General features: G+C 36.2%; 7 protein-coding genes across 7 annotated transcripts; 4 read left to right on the forward strand and 3 right to left on the reverse strand.

Moving 5' to 3' along the window:
• Window positions 1–3,925: 3,925 nt before the first annotated feature.
• Window positions 3,926–5,716, forward strand: TRIVIDRAFT_151280 (uncharacterized protein; the record flags this gene model as incomplete). The annotated part of the gene is made up of 2 exons (XM_014100761.1): window positions 3,926–4,139; window positions 4,197–5,716. 2 exons carry the CDS (start codon window positions 3,926–3,928, stop codon window positions 5,714–5,716), a joined length of 1,734 nt encoding a protein of 577 aa, XP_013956236.1.
• An 886-nt stretch (window positions 5,717–6,602) lies between these two features.
• Window positions 6,603–8,242, forward strand: TRIVIDRAFT_133408 (uncharacterized protein; the record flags this gene model as incomplete). The annotated part of the gene is made up of 3 exons (XM_014100762.1): window positions 6,603–7,258; window positions 7,318–7,653; window positions 7,723–8,242. Coding segments are annotated over 3 exons (1,512 nt in total), but the record flags the coding sequence as incomplete, so codon positions are not given.
• Window positions 8,243–8,838: 596 nt separating this feature from the next.
• Window positions 8,839–10,377, forward strand: TRIVIDRAFT_53178 (uncharacterized protein; the record flags this gene model as incomplete). Its single annotated transcript, XM_014100763.1, has 1 exon — window positions 8,839–10,377. The coding sequence occupies one exon, from the start codon at window positions 8,839–8,841 to the stop codon at window positions 10,375–10,377; it is 1,539 nt and encodes a 512-aa protein (XP_013956238.1).
• Window positions 10,378–10,524: 147 nt separating this feature from the next.
• On the reverse strand, window positions 10,525–11,746 carry TRIVIDRAFT_53182 (uncharacterized protein; the record flags this gene model as incomplete). The annotated part of the gene is made up of 2 exons (XM_014100764.1): window positions 10,525–10,686; window positions 10,736–11,746. The coding sequence occupies 2 exons, from the start codon at window positions 11,744–11,746 to the stop codon at window positions 10,525–10,527; spliced, it is 1,173 nt and encodes a 390-aa protein (XP_013956239.1).
• Window positions 11,747–12,853: 1,107 nt separating this feature from the next.
• Window positions 12,854–14,002, reverse strand: TRIVIDRAFT_191762 (uncharacterized protein; the record flags this gene model as incomplete). Its single annotated transcript, XM_014100765.1, has 5 exons — window positions 12,854–13,088; window positions 13,169–13,522; window positions 13,578–13,636; window positions 13,692–13,930; window positions 13,990–14,002. 5 exons carry the CDS (start codon window positions 14,000–14,002, stop codon window positions 12,854–12,856), a joined length of 900 nt encoding a protein of 299 aa, XP_013956240.1.
• A 1,220-nt stretch (window positions 14,003–15,222) lies between these two features.
• TRIVIDRAFT_53204 (uncharacterized protein) lies at window positions 15,223–15,750 on the forward strand (the record flags this gene model as incomplete). The annotated part of the gene is made up of 1 exon (XM_014100766.1): window positions 15,223–15,750. The coding sequence occupies one exon, from the start codon at window positions 15,223–15,225 to the stop codon at window positions 15,748–15,750; it is 528 nt and encodes a 175-aa protein (XP_013956241.1).
• A 919-nt stretch (window positions 15,751–16,669) lies between these two features.
• Window positions 16,670–18,328, reverse strand: TRIVIDRAFT_151281 (uncharacterized protein; the record flags this gene model as incomplete). The annotated part of the gene is made up of 3 exons (XM_014100767.1): window positions 16,670–17,293; window positions 17,362–17,426; window positions 17,506–18,328. Coding segments are annotated over 3 exons (1,512 nt in total), but the record flags the coding sequence as incomplete, so codon positions are not given.
• Between the last annotated feature and the right edge of the window lie 2,621 nt (window positions 18,329–20,949).

Genomic DNA, 20,949 nt, shown 5'->3' on the forward strand with positions numbered 1-20,949 from the left:
TTTTTATAAAATTATTATTTAATATAAAATTTAATAATTTTAAAAATTAACTATTTTTAGGTTATTTAAAATAATAATATTTTTTATTTTATAATAATAAAGGTTTTTTAATTATTATTTTTTTTAGTTTTTCTTTTATATATATATATAACCTTTAAAAAAAGTATATTAAACTATAATTATTATTATAGTTAAAAAATAAAACTTATAGTAGTTATTTTAATACTTTTTAAAGCCTTTTAATTAATTTATAATATTAACTATAGTAATTTATAGTTAATTATCCCCTATAACCTCTATAACCTTTAGTAATAAGCTATATTTATATATTAATATTTTAATCTACCCTATAGTTTATAAATTAGTATTTAATTAAGTTTAGTTTATAGCTTTTTTAATAGCTATTGCTTAATTAAGCTTAGTATTATAAAATACTATAAGTTTATAAAGCTATAGAAAATTATAATACTTTAAAGTATTATAAAGTATAGCTTTTTAAAAGTTTAAAAATCAGATTTAATTTTAAAAGACCTACTTTTATAAAAAATCTAACTAATTAAAGGGCTAAAATCCTACTTATATAAGCGTTTTAAACTAATAAAATTACTTAAATAAATAGGTCTTTAAAATCCTAAGGGGGGAGCTTTATAAAAAACTTAAAAATTATAAAATTTAAATCTAAGCTAAATCCTTTACTAAGCCCAGAAATAGATTTTAAAAATAATTTATAAATATTTAATAATTATATAATTAATAAAAAGAACTAAAATATATAAACTATATTAAAAGATAATTTAATTTTAAAGCTATTTAATAGTAGTCTTTATATATTTTAATTTTAACTATTAATATTAATTTTTAAAATATAAATAGTAGAGGTTTTTTTTAAATTTCCTATATTAGTAACTTTAATTAATTAATGAATTTAATAAGTAAAATTAACCACTTTTAACTACTTTTGACTTTTTATTATTAAACTAGTGATAAGACTAGCTACCCTATAGCTTTAAAGTCTTATAAATACCTTAAATAAATTAAATATAATAGTAAAAGAAAATTCCTTTTATAAAACTATTTAATTAAATAACTTTATAAAAAACATCCCTAAAATAATTACTTTTCTTTTTTAATAACCTATATATTATATATAGTAAATATTATATATTAAATAATAAAAGACTTTTATATTATTTCCTTTTTTAAAAAAAAATAAAAAAAAAAAAGTATTATATATACTTTAAATAAAAGACTATTAAAAAAAGAAAACCTAAAAGTTAAAAAATAAACTATTATACTTTACTTTTTAACCTTAATATTTATTTACTTAATATTATACTTTATATAATATATATTATATATTTAATATTTAATAATATTAAAAAATAAAAAAAATTATATATTTATATTTATTTATTTATAAAAAAACTATTTAAAAATATTATAATATAAAAAAAAGTATATAGTAATATATAGTTAACTTTTATATAATAAAATTAATATTATTTATAATAATATTATTAATAGTAAAAGTATTTATTATTATTAATATAATATTTTAAGTAATTAAATATATATAAAAGGTATTATTATTTATATAAATAATATTAAATATAATAATTAATATAAACTATAATTATTTTAAAATTAATAAAAAAAAATAAATAAAAAAAAATATTATTTATTAAAATTATAAAAATTAATATAAATAATAAATTATATAATAAATTTATAATATTTAATTAAACTTTAAATATTATAATTTTATAAATTTAAATTAAATAATATTAAAAAACTATAATTAAAGATTTAATTTATTATATAATAATAATAGTAAATTTTAATAAAATATTTTAATAAGCTTTTTTATAAATTAATTAAAAAACTCTTATATAATTTTATAAAATATTAAATATAAACTATTAAATTAAAAAATAAAGAAATTTTAATTAATTAAAAAATATAAAAGTAATTTTTTAAACTAAAGTTAAATAATTATTTTAATATTTTATAAATATTTTAATATAATTATTATTATATAATATATATTAATAATATTTAAAATTATTTATTAATTAAAAAGTTAATAAAAAATATATTAATAATAAAAAAAAATATATATTAAATTTTATAATATTAATTAACTATTTTATTAATTTTTTAAAAATTAAAATAAAATATATAATATTTATATAAAAAAAGTTTATTTAAAAGTTAATTAAAGATTTTTTAATTTAAATTTAAAGGTAATATATTAAATATTTTTTAATAAAAAAACTTAATAATAAAAAATAATTATAATATAATAAAATATTTTAAAAAAAATAATAATTAAATTATAAACTTTAAAAAAATAAAATAATAATATAAAAATAATTAAAAATTAAAATTTATTAAAAAAGCTTTTATTTTATATTTTATTTAAACTATATATTTTTTTATTATAAAAACTTATAAAACTATTATTATTTACTTATAATTATTTTTTTTTATTTAAAAGTTATTTTAAAAACTTTACTATATTTAATTATAACTATAAATAAATAAAATATATTAAAAATAATACTTTTTAAAAAAAAACAGCTTATTAAAAACTATTTATAAAAAAATCACTTTTTCCTTTATTAAATATTAATAAAAGTATTTAAGTTTATAATTAATAAACTAATTAATTAATAAAATTAAATAAAAGTATAAAAGGAAGTTATAGTTTTTTTATTTTTAAAAAGTTTAAAGATAAATACAGTCTTTTATATAACCTTAGCTATAAAGTCTATAATAAAGACTATACTGTATTTATTCTTAACTCTTTCACTCTCCTAGGAGCCGCTATTCCTAATACGCAAACTAGATAATATAAAAGGTGTCACTCTCAATTGGAGATAGGAACCATCAAAAATTGGTCCACAACTATTAAATATCTATATAAGCTTAAATCATACTCCGTACAGTACGATAGGCAATATACTACGTACCTGCTCTGATAGCATCACATTCTACCACAATATCGGAAGCCGTCGTTTTAGATAACATCCGGCTGTGCCGGCAGTAAGGCGTCGTTCCAAAGGGATACAATAAAGCACAAGGAAATGTTGGTAATAATACAAAATGCGGATCGTATAACTGCTATTGGCAAAGAAAGGCGACTGTTTGGATGCTAAACCTCACCAACTCTAAATGGAATAATATGCTCTGTAAGGATCCATTATAGGCAAAGTAGGGCGACGACATTTGGCGTTAGAATCTCGCTAACTTCAAATGGAATATGCTGAATAAGGGAAAATCTTGACCGTTGCTTTCAAACTCGGGTATGGTCTCTGCCTCAGTCATGTTTCAAGTCCTGCGGCCCAAATGAATTTCTCAGCCAAGAGTCGCAAAGCTGGGCTGATATCATAGCAAATGACTGGGCGAATAGCGCGGTGGCGTCCGGAATAAAGTTTCAGGGACCATTTGCGATTGGTTCATGAGCTGAGCTCCGCCGGAACCAGCACAACAAAACATCAGCAAATTACTTTTCTGAGTTAGTATGCTGCTTTATAATTAGTGAAAAGTAAATACGGAAAGTCGAAGAATAGAGCTTGATAATAAATGCACAGTAATATTCCTTTGTAAGAGTCTTTGCAGTGTCCATTCTCTATATACGAGAATAGTTATATCTTCCGCCACAGTAAGCATCGAGCTATTTATTCCTGAGACTCTCCAGTCCACTTCATTCGATGCCAAGCAAAGCTCAATTCAATCAGTAAGCTCTTAAATAAAGCACAGAAAGTAAAACAGACTTGAAACATAAATACCATACAACGATTATACACACCCGCCTTTTAATTTGTTTTGGTTCTTCTGCCTGGCTTGCCAGCAGCTACACGATCTCAGTCACCTTTATAACCAATCGATGTTGTCACACAGCACCCCCGATCTGGCAACAAAGATGCTGGACCTTATCAGGGAAGCACCTATAGGCCAGGCAATTCGCCTAATTACAAGAAACAGAATTCTCAAGTATCCAGAAGAGGAAGAGGGTTTTAAGCTACCCGATGAGTACATCGCCCAGCTGAAATCAGACGAGAAACCCAATAAACATCACCAGCCTCGCAATTTGGATGGAGCAGTATCTGAATCCGGTGGAGGGGCAAATTATGAAAGTTCTGAATCCTTTGGCCATGAGGGTGATGATATAGAGTATCTCGGAAGGACAAGAGCGATCGCCAGTGTTTATACCGCCCCGTACAGCAACGAGCGACTACAGGCTGAAAGGGAACTTGAATTGCAAGGTACGAAGTCTATTGTGATCAGTCCTCAAAAAACTGCAGACGGCGTTGTTCTTGTTGATTGGTATACCACAGATGATCGAGCGAATCCTCAAAATTGGTCTCGACTCAAGAGATACTTCGTTCTGTTCGTCCTTTGCTTTTACACATGGACAATCTACTGTGCCGGACCCATTTATGCTACCGCTGAAGAGGGAATTCAACGTAAATTTCACATCAGTCCTGTCGCTTCCACTCTTGGCCTTGGGCTCTACGTCCTCGCATATGGCATTGGTGATCTCCTCTTTTCGCCTTTATCTGAAATCCCAAGCATCGGGCGGAATCATATTTACTACCTGACATACATTGTGTACTGGGTTTTATCATTCCCTGAAGCTGTTGTCGATAACTTTGGTGGACTATTAGCACTGCGATTTTGGCTTGGTTTTTTCGGTAGTCCAGCTCTGGCCAATGGTGGTGCTACAGTCGGAGACATGTTTTCTCTCACGTACATCCCTTTTGGCCTTTCTTGGTGGGTATTCTCTGCTTGGGCTGGCCCTGCAATTGGACCAGTGATAGGAGGTTTCGCTGCGCAAGCCAAAGGGTGGAGATGGCCTATGTGGGAAATTGTGTGGATGTCTTCCCTTTCGCTGGTTTTCCTACTACTCTTCATGCCTGAGACCTCTGCACCTACTATCCTATTGAGGCGTGCACGTCGATTACGCAAACTGACCAGCGATGCAAGGCTTCAGTCGCAAAGCGAGATTGACCAGCACCATATGAGCACAACCGCTATCCTCTTCGATGCATTGGTCAAGCCAATGGAGATTATGATGAAAGACCCGTCCATCTTCTTCGTTAACCTATATACTGGGTATTTCTACGGTGTATTCTATACGTTTTTTGAGGTCTTTCCTCTCGTCTTTCCAGTAATGTATGGCTTCAACCTTGGACAGACTGGTCTTACGTTCTTGTCTTGCCTTGTTGGAGTCATTATTGGTCTTTCCGCATATTTTGCCTATCTCCAATTCTATATGATTCCCGATAACATCAAGCGTGGCTTCCGGGAGCAAGAGCACCGACTGGTTCCTGCTATCATTGGCTCATTTTTAATGCCGATCGGTCTCTTCATCTTCGCATGGACAGCTAATCCAAATATTCCTTGGGTGGTGCCACTTATCGGAGTGGCCATCTTTTGTTTTGGACACTTCTGGACAATGCAATCTCTATTTATCTACATCCCGCTGTCTTATCCCAAGTATGCCGCTTCTCTGTTCGCTAGCAACAGTATTTGGAGATCTGGTATTGCTGGTGGCGCTGTTGTCTTTGCAAGGCCACTATTTATCAACTTGGGTGTTGACAAAGGTATGACAGTTCTCGCTGGATTGAGCGTGATGGGCATCTTCGGTACAACGGCCATTTATATATTCGGGAAGAGGCTGAGAGCAAGATCAAAGTTTGCGCAAAGCTAGAATAGCTGAGTACAGATAATCTCTCAGCTGCTTGTTTGAGTAGCCGGAATTGCCATTCAAAGATATGGTGATCTACTATAACAACATGAGTATCATAACGAAAAGGGATTTCTGAGATTTTCTTGAGGCATTGCTTTAATCGACTTTTGAATAATGGATGTATATTTTTTGACTAGAATAAATAGAATATTTAATGCTGTATGAAATCTTGGATCAATTTTAATGCAAGTAATTGTAATCAACACTCGACATATTAGTCAATGTGCTTAGATTCTCCTCAGCTAATCCAAATTAGCTATTGCTGATTGTCGGAACATGTTCCGATCTATGTGTCGGGAGGAGCGGTTCTGTCGGAACAACATGTAATTGGTCAAGACCTTCATGTCGCCACCACAGAACCATGCTGTCAAGCAATCCTGTATACTAATATAATCATCTCGCTTTGTTATGCTCCCTTTCTTCTACCTCCCTCATCACAAGATACGGACAATCCACCTCTAATAGCCAAATAAATTCATTTGGCCCCAGTTATACGACATAGCTCTGTCATTTGATTGCCCACCATCAGCCTCTGCGTAGGAACATTCAATTTCCATGGACCCATATTCGGAATCTCCAGGTCCAGACGCGCGGTTCAAGAAAAAGCTTAAGATCGGGAATGGCAATGCATGTGAGCTATGTCGATTCAGAAAGGTGAAATGCGACGGCATGCGCCCAGGTATGCCTCCCTGAAGTCTGCTCAGTCGGTTGTCCAGATGCCAACCTTGGCTTAGCCTGTAGCAACTGCAAGAAAAAACGGCATGATTGCATCTATAAGCCTGTCGCTGGTGGCCTTCCCCAAGACACTATGCAGCCAATTCCTGGAATCGGATACAGTGGTAGTCCTGGCACGTTTGCTGGGGAGGTTAAAGCTGCTATTGATGCCAAATTTGGCGGAGTTTCTAGTGGATCATCAATTACGATGCCGATGTCAGATGCTCCGCTATTCGAGCTGCGATTGTCCAGTCGACGACCAGGCGATGAGCACGGAGACAAGGTTCTGCCACCACGTCGACAGGCAGACCAGCTACTAAATACATTCTGGCGGTGTGTACATCCTGTCGACTACTTCCTCGATGAGAAGCGATTCGGTCAGTTGTATGAACTGCTGTTTGCGGGAATGCATCTCGAAATAGAGGAACGAGTTTTTATTGCCACACTAAATATCGTCTTCGCTTTTGCTACCCAAGTTCAGGAGTCTGTTGGAGTCGCAGAAAGGAACGAGGTAGCGAACACTTATTTTCAGAGAGCCTGGAATTTACTACGTCCTGAAACCATTTTATGGGAACCACCATCGCTAGAGGTTGTGGAATGCCTTTTACTAATGAGTCGATACCTCCAGTGCACGAACAACTCTCATCAATCATGGATGGCAGTGGGATCAGCGATACGAATGGCGCAGAGTCTTGGAATTCACCTCCCCAAAACTCCGGAGACTGGTATGTCGAGCGACCAGGCTCATTGGCGGCACCATCTATGGAACTGCTGTGTATTTGCTGACATGTAAGTCAAATCCATTTTGTTCAATCCAATATTGCTTGTCTCTGATCCAGGAGTTCCAGGTCTGTCTCGTGGGTTCAAGGTCGTACGGCGATGACGTCGCTAGTAAGCCAATATTCCACAAGCAGGAGCTCTCATTTTCGAGATGGCTTGATCGAAACGCTAGAGCTTTATGAGATTATTCGTCACAGTATTATGGCACAAACCTCTGTTGGTGGTGGTCTGGCTGAGAGATTTGGCCTGCACGGGTCAAATTACAGGAAAGAGACCTATTGTAACTTGGTTCTGCAACATGAGGCTTGCCTGAACCAATGGGAAAAAGTGAGGCTCAAAGAGATACCAGACAAAGACGGCGGTAATGATGATGCGAAGATGCAGAAGCTTAGTCTCCAATTTCGGTGAGTTTTATATGGACACCTTCTGCTGCAAGGCCATTTTCCCATAGCTCATACTCTTGAAACCTCTAGGTTATTACATGCTCGAATCTTGTTATTCAGACCGATGGTCGCCCGCTGCTGCTTCATGCAGAATAATGCGCTTGTCACTGCTGATGCTCATTTTGATTCATCCTATAAGGGCCACATGATACAGTATGGCGCCTTTCAATGCATTTGGAATGCTCAAAAGATGATATCATTGCTCGACAAGAATTCCAATGTCAATGAATCTATCCACATTCTGCCTTGGTGGTATCGTACTTTCTACCTCCATGTGGCAGGAACTATACTTCTCGCAGCGATGCAATCCAATAATCTTTTCACGGAGGCGGTATCAGACAGCTGGCAACAGACTCTCTCAGTTATCAAGAGACATGAGCATCTCAGTTCTTATATACCGCATTGTGCGTCACTGTTCCAATCTTTGTCTAGAAAAGCCTCGCAGATGCGCCATCCGCTAGAAGCTACTGATTTGTTGGAAGATTTATCAGATGCACAATTTCATGATACATTTTTAGAGTTTGGTTTTCACAACGATAGCTTTCTCTTTGATGATCCTGATGAACCTTGGCCGAACTCATTCACAAGTAGCTAAAAGTATTTCCTGTCAAAACAAATATCATTTAAATCTATTGAGTGCACATGGAATTATAACTTGGTAACTTTCCAACATTGGTAATGGCTGGGCGTTTTGCAAATGTCAATTGACCAAGGTCGCCGTTTCAGTAAGATGGAATCTTGTTTCTCCGACAACTGCAATCAACCATAGCCTTATAAGCATAGATTATAGCATAGTTATGCACTTTATGAGTTAACAATATCTCTGCATGACAAAAGAGATTACAAATCGTTAATTCTTACTTCAAACCGCGTCAGCGAAGTATAAGCCTAAAGACTTTGCTATTCTAGGTAAGAACAAGGCATCCGGAGAATGGCCAATTAAAGGCACTTCCGATAATCCACCTTAAAGTGCTCGGAACGGTTCCGAACACACAGAGCGATATTAAATTGAGGTACCGCAGCCGCAGGGTTCTTCAGAGCTCTATGTAAAGGATTTATTATATATCCCGAGATCATTTTCATATGCATAGTTTCATCTTAGAATCCAGTCACAGTTCTCCATACGAAAACCTGGCCAAAGAAACTATGACAATCTTACGCCTTGAACAAGCAAGCGAAGAAGATTCCACAACAACAAACGCCTACGATGGAACGGGCACATCTTCCGATCCTTTTATTGTTGAGTTCTGTAGTGATGATCCAGGAAATCCCATGAACTTTTCCTCCACCAAGAAATGGTTCATCATATTTATTGTGACGGTCTCAGTCTTCGCCGTTACCCTCACGTCTTCCGCTTATTCGGGTTCGGCGAACGAAATCTTGGCACAATTTCACTGCAGTTCAGAGCTTTTTGCACTCGGAATATCTCTCTACGTACTCGGTTTTGCCATCGGGCCCGCGCTGTGGGCGCCGCTTTCGGAGTTGTATGGCAGGAAAATCCTGTTCATCACAACGCATACCGGCATGGTAGCGTTCGTGGCCGCCTCAGCCGGAGCAAGCTCCATAACGCAGCTCCTAGTCTTTAGGTTTCTTACTGGGATGTTTGGTGCATCGCCTTTAACAAACTCTGGAGGAGTCATTGCTGACATGTTTCCGGCGGCACAACGGGGGCTGGCAATGATCTTTTTCTGCACAGCGCCATTTATGGGACCTGTTCTTGGTCCTATTATGGGTGGTTTTGTTTCCATGAACGTTGGCTGGAGATGGGTACAAGGCGTGTGCAGCATCTTCATTGGTGTCGTCTGGATTGCTGGTTCGATTCTTGTACCCGAAACCTACGGGCCAGCGATACTACGTGAAAGAGCATCACAGCTTTCGAAGAAAACAGGGAAGTCATACAAAAGCGTCATGCAGCATCACCATGGTACAGCGGCATCTTCTGAAGTCTTTCGCAAAGCCCTTATGAGGCCCTGGGTCCTTCTTTTCCGCGAGCCAATTGTTCTAATTGCAGCCACCTACTTAGCGATATTGTACGGTACCGTCTATATGTTCATGCCTGCACTGCCAATTGTCTACCAGCGGGGCCGAGGTTGGAACGAAGGCTTCGGGGGTTTGGCGTTTTTGGGCCTGGTTTGCGGTATGTTAATTGGACTTGTTTATGCCATCATCGACGACAACCGATATAAAAAACTTGGCAAATCGGCGACACCTGAGTCCAGGTTGCCCCCAGGAGCAGTCGGCGCTGTTGCTTTACCCGTCGGCTTGTTTGCCTTTGCGTGGACTAATTCGCCCAACATACACTGGGCCGCTAGTATTATCCTTTCCGCCCCGTTTGGTTTCGGCTGTGTCCTGGTCTTTCTTTCCTGTCTCAACTACTTGATTGACTCGTACACTATATACGCAGCGTCGGTACTTGGGGCATCGGCAATGCTTAGGGCATTCTTTGGCATGGCATTCCCACTTTTTACAGAGCAGATGTATAAGAATATTGGCATACATTGGGCAAGCACAATACCTGCTTTTTTGATGTTTGCATGCTTGCCTTTTCCATTTGTTATGCTTAAATTTGGCGAGACATTGAGGTTGAAATGCAAGTACGCTCAAGAAGCAGCAAGTTTGGCAGCACGGATGCAGCAACAAGCTGCTACTGAGCGAAGTGGCAGCGAATCAGACTACAAACCCTAAAATAACCGTGTAGTAGAGGCTAATTACTCTCATTTCATAAAAGAACAAATAAATAAAAGGTTATCCAAGCACTTTAAAAGAGAATTGCGCAATTGCCTTGTTGTCTATATATAATATATATAACTCTGTATGTAATATAAAATACGACTAAATCTCTGTAGTCCATTCGTGAGAGCCCTGTACACCGAATACAATATCTGACAACCATTCTTTAATCAACAAAGCGTATGATGCAGATCCGGCAGCTGGAAGAGGTATTTGTATATCTTTTCCTTGGTGGTGGATAACTTCGACAGATGTGATAAAATACTTCACGCAATCTGTTAGTTCTCTTCTTCTCTGATTAATGCACACTTACCGCAGTTCCTGCTGCAAAAGCTTCAATAAGTCGACCTTCTACCGCGGCATCTTGAATCTCATTTATAGAGAAATCTCTTTCGACAGCCGTCAACGGAGGAAGGATATGTTCATGGTATTGCCAAGCTGACATTTGGCAGCTTTTGGACCGTGCCAAGTCCAAAACACTGTACCGTGTAATGCCTTCCAATATTGTGCCATTATCTAGGCCTGCGGTGACAAGCTCAATGTCACCTGTTTTCGTCTTCCATACGACAAAAAAGTTACTCGCTCCTGCTTCGGTAACGAATCCCTCAGGTCCAAAGAGCCAGAGCACTTGATCAAAACCTGCCTGAAGGGTCGCTTCATGTGCAGGAAGAGTTGGCCCATAATTGCCTCCAAGCTTTCGATTCCCGAATCCCCCTGGCCAAGCGCGAACAACTTCGGTTGGTGAAGTTAGTAATTTCATACCATTTCCTTTAGTAGAGAAGCCTGGCAGCAATGTCGCAATGACGTATAACAAAGATTGTCGAGGCTTCTGTAATCCAAGAGCAGCCGTTGTCCCAATATGGGTTGGTCGCAGATATAATGTTTGACCGGTTTGACCGCTAGGAAGCCATTTTTCAGCCTCCAACGCTCCGAATTGCATAAGAATGGACTCAAAATGAACCGGATCAAATGCGGGCAACCCCACGCGAAGAGATGATTTCAGCATCCGTTCGCAGTTGAGGTGCAGCCGGAACACCCGTAACCGATCGTCATACCCTCGATAGATTTTGATACCCTCAAAACATTCTGTTGCGTACTGAAGAACACTGGCGCTAGGCATTATAGGTAGCGGTCCATAAGGTCGAATTTCTGGAGCTTGCCAACCAGTGCATTCATCCCATTGCCAGACAACCATGTGTTCCGTACAGTTGGTTTGGAGAGCATCCAAAGGCTTAATAGGAGTGTTTATAATGGCCCCTGTGTAATCACCGTTGTTGAGGAGCTTTGGATATCCATATTTGTCATTATTCTTTTGCGATGCCATTGTCGGATTGCATTACTCTGATGTACGATGAGTAGAATCGGTATACTTTTGGAAAAGATTGCTCCTATCTATTTTAAATATCCAAAACTCCTGGACTCTATTATACAAAGCCGACGATATCCAGAAACTGCATCACATGTATACAGGATCACGCAACTGGCTGCATCACTAAACATAGCGTAATATCATTATCCAATCACACATATACAACTGAACCAGCAGTACATGTAAGCATACAAAGTGGGTCCGAGGAAAACATCTATCAAAATTGACGGGAATCTCTATGTCGGCGGTGATTGTTATTTCCTCTGGTAAACATTCCGCGGGGCGCGCCCTTTGGATACTTGACGCATCTCCGTCTCTAGACGAGGATCCTTCCGTCCGAGATGTATTCTATGAGGTAATATTTATTATGTCATGTTCATAAGACGTTAGCGCATACCCCTAAACTATGCCTATTATCGATGATTACCAATCTGCTATCTTCCTCTTTCGTGCTCCGGTTAGTTTATTACGCGAGTTGGATCACAGTCCAAACGAAGTAGATGGACTAGAAAACCCGATGTCGGCCCGTTATCAGAAATTTTGAGACAGTTTACTTCCAAAATGGAAGTTTCCAATTCCGTATTTTGCCGCGTATCCCCACTACTAATGGCAGACACTATTAGATACATTATGTCGAAATTATTGCAAGACTGGCAATAGGCAGATCATACCAAATAATAAGTGCAAAAGACATTTAGCACTGTACGGACAAGCCAGTTTCTATATTCTGCCAATTTACCGTTTCAGATACTGCTATTTATATATTGGTGCAAAAATCTATTTATTGCTAAAGAAAAATATAAATAGCTACAATCAATATAGTGCTTTAGAGTAGTAGTAGTTATCTGTATTAACAGCGACATCTAAGCATTTACTAAACGTACCTATACATACTACTTCCGCACATATAAGTAAACAGGGATTACCTTCTCCAAATTTTATGCTGCAACCAAACTCCGTTACACTCGTCAATTCGTAATACTGTATACTTCCCTATCTAGCGCGGAGATATTTATTCACCTCTGAAAAGCCCCATAGCTAGACAAAAGTCCCCCCACGAAACTATTCATCCGCTAGTTTGGGTGGAATTTGATCCTCGTTTTTAATCGTCGAGTATAGACTTCCAATATGAGGGAGAATCTCAACAACGAATTCATCGCCGTGATGCAAGTATTCGGTTGGCTCCATCGCCATGCCAATACCTGCCGGCGTTCCAGTGAGAATAACCGTACCAGTTGGGAGTGTGGTTCCCTGAGATAACCAACTGACGAGTTTTGGTATACTGACAATTAAATCACTACATGCTGGGGCGATTAGTATTATGGATGAATAAATGATCGGCTTGCATTTAAAGTAAATATGTGTAATAAAACTTGCCTAAGTGATGAGTCCTGCACCACTTTACCATTCTTCAGCCCACGAATACGAAGTTTGCTTGGATCGGGGATAACAGCTGTGGAAACAAGCGTGGGGCCGATGGGGCATGCTGTATCGAAGCCCTTGCTGAAACACCACTGCGATTGATCGAACTGACTTTTTCTTGCCGAGATGTCATTTGATGCAGTGTAGCCTAGAATATAAGAGAGTGCATCCTCTTCAGTCACATTTTTGGCAGTCTTGCCAATTATAACGCAGAGTTCCGACTCATAATCCGCTGTGTCGTCAACCAGCGAAAATGAGGGTATAATCGTTGAAGCTGGCCATGGATCTCCAAGAGACGTCGCTGGTTTTCTTGGAGAATTGAGATAAGTACAAGGGTTGATTTGAGTGAAAGCATCTTACTTACAGAAATACAACTGGTACTGATGGTAATGCAAGATTCGCTTCTTTTGCGTGTTTCGCATACTATATATAAATGGTTAGGAACAGTCAATTTTGGGAATAACTAAAATATGTTCACATTCAGTCCAATACATCGAATAGTGCCAACTTCGGTCATCGCAAGCGGAGATAGAACGCGGTCGATAGATTCGATGCTTCCAGTGGCAGAACCGAAGTCCAAAACTGAAATGCCATTGAAAACGTTTACTTTGACGTCATTTCCCCTTCTAACCTCCTTACCAACATCAATATTAGGATCTAGAGGTTCGCCGATCAGAATAGCGTCCTGCCGTCCGCGTGGGACAAATCGGACAAGGCCTATGAAGAAACAATTGTTAGCTCTACAAAATTTGAATTTACGTTCATTCAATACATACGCGTAAATGGCATCAGTAAATTGCGACTCCGCAGAATAATATCGAACAAAGTATTCCAAAGCTATGACTTTATTATTTAGATACAGCACTACTTGGAGTTTTATAGTATTTCTTATCGCATTCATAATCGAGCTATGTATAGAAGTGCATTTCGGGCAAACGGATGTACTGTTTTGATTCGTTGACCAAACCGACAATTTCCGAGTTCATTTATTCACTAGGCTATTGTCGGGCTTTACGGATATGCGAAGAGTGATATAATAATACGAGTGATTAAATTGTGATTCCGCTGTCGGATCCAATATTATCTTCATTACAATTCAAGTAATTTAGTATGCTACGCTAACTATATTTTAGGAGTTACGTAAAAATGCCACATTAAGAAAGAACGCATTTTACATAGTACTAAGTCCTACAAACAATGACTTATTTGGCGGTAGGTCACCCACGCTCTTCTTATAGAGCTGATGTGTCCCTAAACAGATGTCGTTTTATTTACAATTACGATGATAAATTGCATTTCTATAGGCAAATATAAGGTCTTATTTCTCAAGAGATATACCAATCTTAGAGAGGCTCTCTCTAACGAGTAAGCAACCCTCTCGAGTACTTAGCGAAGAGTATTCTGTACAAGTATGTATACAGTGTCCATTCAATATCTTACCATTTGCCTACCATTATGAACCCAAATCGATTTATCTTCCTTGGCATCCTCTCTCACATTCTAGGTTTTAGGACATACGGATTACGGGGGCATATTGTTTGAGTCAAAGAAGAAAACAATTAACTAGCTTGCCACCACCTTGTAGCTTAACATCAATAAGCGCATCAAACTGTTGCTCACAAAACAGCACAAGGGGGAAGAGTCAATCTAGCTTGTAATTCTCTAGCGTTAGCGATAATCGCGTTGCTAATAAAGTTACGATTCTTTCTACCAGCTTGGTAGTAATAGTTGCATCCTCATATTAACGAGCGGCAATCTTCTTGCTACAAAGTGAAGTTTACGTAGCTGATTACTAAAAGTTAAACTAACGCGGATTCCAGTAAACCCGCCATTTGCCTATTTTAGTAAAGGCAAGTAATTTGAAATAAGAGTGTAATTACAAGATGTTGCAGCTCTATAAAATTTCTAAAACTCTTAATTCACTTTACAATGCGCAATGTTATTTATCCACCATACTCCCTTCTTCCAAAAACTTATAATTAAAACTCACAAAGAAGAAATTACTCTCAATGGATCCGAACAAGCTTAAATTTGATTCAGTACGAATCCGAACCCACTGCCCTGGTGACATGGGCATGGTTATTCACCGTCATGGCATTCTCTATGCTGCAGATTATGGTTGTGATGAGCATTTCGAGGCCTTGGTTGCTCGTGTCACAGCAGATTTTATCGATTATTACGACGAAATCAAGGATCGTTGTTGGATCGCAGAAGTGAAAGATACCAATGAATTTCTTGGGTCAATTATGTTGGTCAAAGATAGAAGCCAAACTTCGACTAGGACCGCTAAACTTCGTTTGCTTCTTGTCGAAGAACGGGCCCGAGGAATGGGATTGGGTACCAAGCTTGTGAAACAAAGTGTGGAATTTGCTAAGAAATCTGGATATGACCGAATTGAGCTTTGGACACAAAGTGTACTTATTGGCGCACGCCGGTTATACGAGGCTGAAGGCTTCCAGCTGGCGAGCACCAGGGATAAGCATGAGAGCTGGAAGGGGCCCGGTACTGCTGAAATATGGGAATTAAAATTGAATTGAAGTCATGGTTATGTTGGTGTATAGTCTATACACAGCTCCGTGAGAGTGTAAAGACTCCAATAAATTTAATTGTACTATCATTCAATTGCGTTTTTATAACCGCTTCAAATTTTTCGGGGAAAAAGCTTTTAAGAGAGAGTTTGAGAGAGTTTTAAAAAATATATCACCGAATCTGTTTTTACTGTGCGTTTTGTCCTATTGAGATATTTAGAACCATTTCGACTCATCCTCTTTATGACTCCTATATCTATCGCTCATTTTTGAGTCCAAGGCCCAAATAACCTCTTCCTGTTTCCTCACGCTCTCCTCCACAGGTATCAGTCCAATGAGAGTGGGATATATTCGCTGGAACTTCTCGAGCATAATAGCCACTGCCTTCCTATCTTCTGAGGAGCAGGGTCTATTACTAGTCAGTATCATGGTACACAGTAGAAGAACCCTTGAAAGAACGATGCTGATGCAACTTACTTAATAGACCCCATGTGTCCCACCAGATCCGCGGGATAATGACTCTGAGCTGTGCAATGTGATCTCCTCTCCCTCTACTTGCAAGAAACTACCACTACAGGCCCTACAACGCTGCCGCAAAATTTTGGTTCGCCTTCATGTTGGCGGTAAATGGATTGAAGACTGGGAGGAAGAAACAGCTGAGTGATACTTACGAGGAAATAAATTGAATAATTTAAGGCTAGGACTACCGTGTTATTAACTGGATAATACATTCAGATATTTTAAACATGTATGATATTAAGTTTTAAAAACAAGAGAGCTGGTGTTACGCAGGTTCAAGTTTATCTACGGTAGCAAGGGTTCCGTAGCTTTTCCGAAAATATATATTCTTATATGACTAATGTAGTAGCTTGGTATAAGATTCTTAGCAACTCTAAGCAAATGAATCCTTTAAAACACTCTTATTGGGTTAATAATTCCTCTTGACCGTCATCATCATTCCCCCTCTTGGCCTTGCCTCGATTCCCAATTCCTGAAATATAATATCCCCGAATACTGTATCTAGGTTTGTATACAATGTCTTAGGTTTGGCATTCGGCTCGAGACCAGCACACTCAAACTCAAAGTCACGAACGATCATAAGCAAAATGACCTTGAGCTCATTCATGGCGAGGTTCTGTCCCAGACATGCGCGGGGTCCACGACCGAAAGTCCTGAAATGAGACCGTGGAACTCCACCTTCTGAATCTAGCCAGCGCTCGGGGCGGAACTCCATATGGTTCGGGAAGAAGTCTGAGTTGTAGTGGAGGTCGTGGCCATTCAAGACAACGCCCTGATGCCGATCGATTGGGTAGCTCTTACCTTGGACCGTAAGCTTGGCACCGGTATCTGCCTCCCTGACTGTAAAGCCCACTGGGAACAAGCGTAGGGATTCCTTGATGATGGCGTCTGTGTATGGAAGGTCTTGAAGTTTTGCTGGTGCATCTAGTAACGATTCTACTGTGCCATCAAAGTCTTTGCCGAAAACATCATTGTGCTCCTGTCGCATTTTATAAAGCGCCGTTGGAGCCCGCGACAATAACATGAGAATGTACTAGGTTAAATCAGTAAAGCAACAGGATCCCCCCCCCCTTTTTTTTTTCGTGAAGAGCTTATACGCACGCATAAGCTGTCAGTAGTGGTGCCATGGCCACCAAGAAGCAATCCCTTAATGCTGTACAAATAGCCTGTCAGCTGGTGTATATTGGCCAATGAATGAATAAATAAAGAGGACTAACTTGGTGAGAAGCAGCTGAGTATCCGTACGTGATAGACTTATTTGCGATTTTGTGTTTACTATGCCACTCGCTTCAGATTGCAATATATGTTCTCGGAGCATCAGATCTAGAATGCTGCTCGGGTCCTTTCTAGACGGCATGATACCCTCATTCAACAATAAGTCTAGTCTGTCCTGAATTTTGCCGAGGATCAGAGGATGAAGTCTACCCAAGACCTTGCGCTTCTTCCACCACTTTGCTACTCGTGTGATAGGGTTGTAGCTTGCAGCTAGGTCTGTTTGGCCGTGGGCGAGATCAACTAACTCCCTAAGATCATTCAAGTATGGGCTGTCAGCTGTCTGAGCATGAAGACGAAAGTTGAAGACGACACGGCCAATGACGTCAAAGATGAGCCTTGCAGATAACTCCTCGACGGAGAAGACTTCACCAGATCTGGCATATTTCGTAAGGGCGGCACGGTACAAGGAGCACTCATCAACCATGACGGCAGTTAGAGTGCGTATATGAGACCATGAGAATGCTGGAGCCATGGCATTGTGCAGCCTCTTCCAGACAGGGCCATTGACAGTTGCGATGACATTAGGGCCGATGATGGGTGATAAAAAGGCTTCAGACATTGTGTGCTGCTTCAGAGGGTTTCGAACTGTGACCTCTTCCATAAGCGTTGGGTCTGTCAAGACAACACTCGAATCCGCAATTGGCCATAAATCGAGGTAAAATATGCCTTCAAGGTTATACTTTCGGGCAATTTCCGTGTAGTATGCCTGAGGGTGCGAGTTCTGGGGGATCGTCGCAGCGACCTCGCCCAAGACCTTGAGATGACCCCATAGAGCGCTGTGTGGTGGTCCAGGCTAGGTAGATTATCAGTCGTTGCGCGAATTCATGGTAAAGATTAGGTGTGCATATAAGAACAATAAGTTCTTCTGATTCTGTGCATACCAGATTCCGGTAGAACCGGCGGTGCCGGTATCCTCGTTGGAGAACTTGCAAGGCAAATGCAGCCGCCAACGACCACAGAGCAAATGCAATGGGATAGCCCGCGGCCAGTGAAGAAGAAATGGTCTTGAACATTTCCATCTTTCTTACCAAGGCCAACTGTCCGAAGTCTGTTTGACGATGAAGTTGAGAGGAATCAGAATATCTGACCTGCGGGGAGATAAACAGCCTCATGTGATCTAATGTTAAGACCCCGTCCACAGCCACATGTGCCTGGTTATCTGCCTCATTCCTCCACTAGCACCTTTTGCGGGGACCTAGATTGGAGGCTTATATTATTCTTGCTATAAGGCCAACGGAGAAGTACATTGGTCAGAGGGGCAATCAGGCTATTAAGCCTTGCAGACCTTAGTACAAAGAGTCAGCGCTAAAGGAATAGTCAGTTCTCCTTGGCTTGGCTCTCGTAAGAATCATTTATTTTTGATTAGTATACCGCGTTTTGCTCTTTACGTCTATTAGGAAATAAGGATTAATTATAAACTTGAATAATCGTTTTGTTCCTAGTCTTTAGTTAACTATACATGTATATATTTATAACAAATTTAATAATAATTGAGAAAGCTGGCGATGCTGAGAAGGGAAACTCTCTGTAGTGTGCTAGGCTATGAAGGGAGGGAAAGCTAGCTGCAAACAAGAGCAAACAAGAGCAAACAGAGATGTGGTCTTGACCAAGGAGCGGTCACACAGATCCACGTGGCAACTTATCAATAATTAAGATTACTGTTTTCACGAAGGCACACTCCACTCTTGTAATAGAGCCGCTTAACTACCTCGATCTCAATGCCTCCCGCAGTACTTTGCGATAGGGCTGGTTGAACTATGAACCTGGAAAAGTGCAGTCTGTCAAAGACATTTGACTCCCAAAACGTGACTTGTCAAGTTGATGGGGTACGTCGTGTCAGTCCGCATTTCTTGTTTTACTGTTAACGAAATGTTAAAATATCATAGAGCCAGCTGATACCTAAGCTTTAAATAAGCTTCCCTCCTATACCTACAGATACCCTACCTTTTAAATACCCTTTTACTAAAAACTTTACTTTATTTAATTAATTATTAAATAAAATATTTTTTATATTTACTTTTATTACTTTTACTAAAGATTTTAAAATAATAATAATTTTTATTAACCTTTAAAAAACTTAATTAAAAAACTTTTTATTATTATTAAATAAATAACTTTTAATAAATAATAAAAAAAAATAAAATAATTATTTTTATTTTTATTTTTTAAAAAAAAAAAATATTTTAATAATAAATTTATAATAAATAATATATTAATATTTTAATTAAATAAAAATAAAATAAATGTTTTTTATTTTATATAAAAATTATTAAAAAAAATTTAATTGTTTTTTGTAATAATTTTAAAAAAATTATTATAATTAATTAAAAATATAAATTTTTTTTTATAAAATAAAATTATAAAATTATTGAATAAAAATTCATATAATATATAAAATTAAATAAAGTTTTTTTTATTTTAATTATTATAATTATAAATAAATATTTAATAATTTTTATTATAAATTATTATTTAATAATAATTAAATAAATTTATATTATATTAATAATTATTTTTAAAAAAAAAATTTTCTAAAAATATAATTTAAAAAAGTTTTAAAAACTTTAATATTTTAAATAATAAAAAATTTATTATTTAATTATTTAAAAAAATATTAATTAATATATTTTATAATATAAAAGTTAAATTAAATAAAATTAAAAAATTTATTAATATAATAATAATTAAAATTATTTTATTTTAAAAATTAAAAAAAATTAAAAAAATTATATAAATTAAAAGTATATTATATAAAATTATTTATAATAAAAACTTTTAAAAAAAATAAAATAATAAAAAAATATTTATTTTTAATAATAAAAAATTAATTTTTATTAATAAAAATAAAAAAAAATAAAAATTAAAAATAATTATATAAAAACTTAATAATTATATTTTTATTTAAGTTTTTTTAAATTATAAATAAAAAAAATAATAATTATTAAAATTAAATAAAAATTAATAAAAAAAATAAAATTTAATAATAATAATTTTATTTATTTTTAAAAAGTTTATTTAAATTTTATTTTTTAATTAAAAAATTAAAATATTAAAAATAAAATTTTTATATTTATATTAAAAATAAAAAAAAATAATTTAAAAATTAAAAAAACTTATATATAAAAAGGTTTTTTTTTATATAATATTTTAAAAATATATATTAATAAATTTAAAATTTATTTTATTAATATATTAATTTTTAAAAAAATATATATTAAAGTAAATATTAAAAATTTATTAATTTTTTATTAAAAAACTTTTTTTAATAAAACCTTAAATATTTATTATTATTTTATAATTTTTAAAAAAAATATAAAAATAAATTTTAAACTTTTTAATTATTTAACTTTAATTAAATTAAAAATATAATAATTTAAAATTATATAATATTTTTATTATTTTAATTTTTATAAT

This window comes from Trichoderma virens, assembly GCF_000170995.1.
Source record: "Trichoderma virens Gv29-8 chromosome Unknown TRIVIscaffold_39, whole genome shotgun sequence".
Classification (NCBI taxonomy): Eukaryota; Fungi; Ascomycota; class Sordariomycetes; order Hypocreales; family Hypocreaceae; genus Trichoderma; species Trichoderma virens.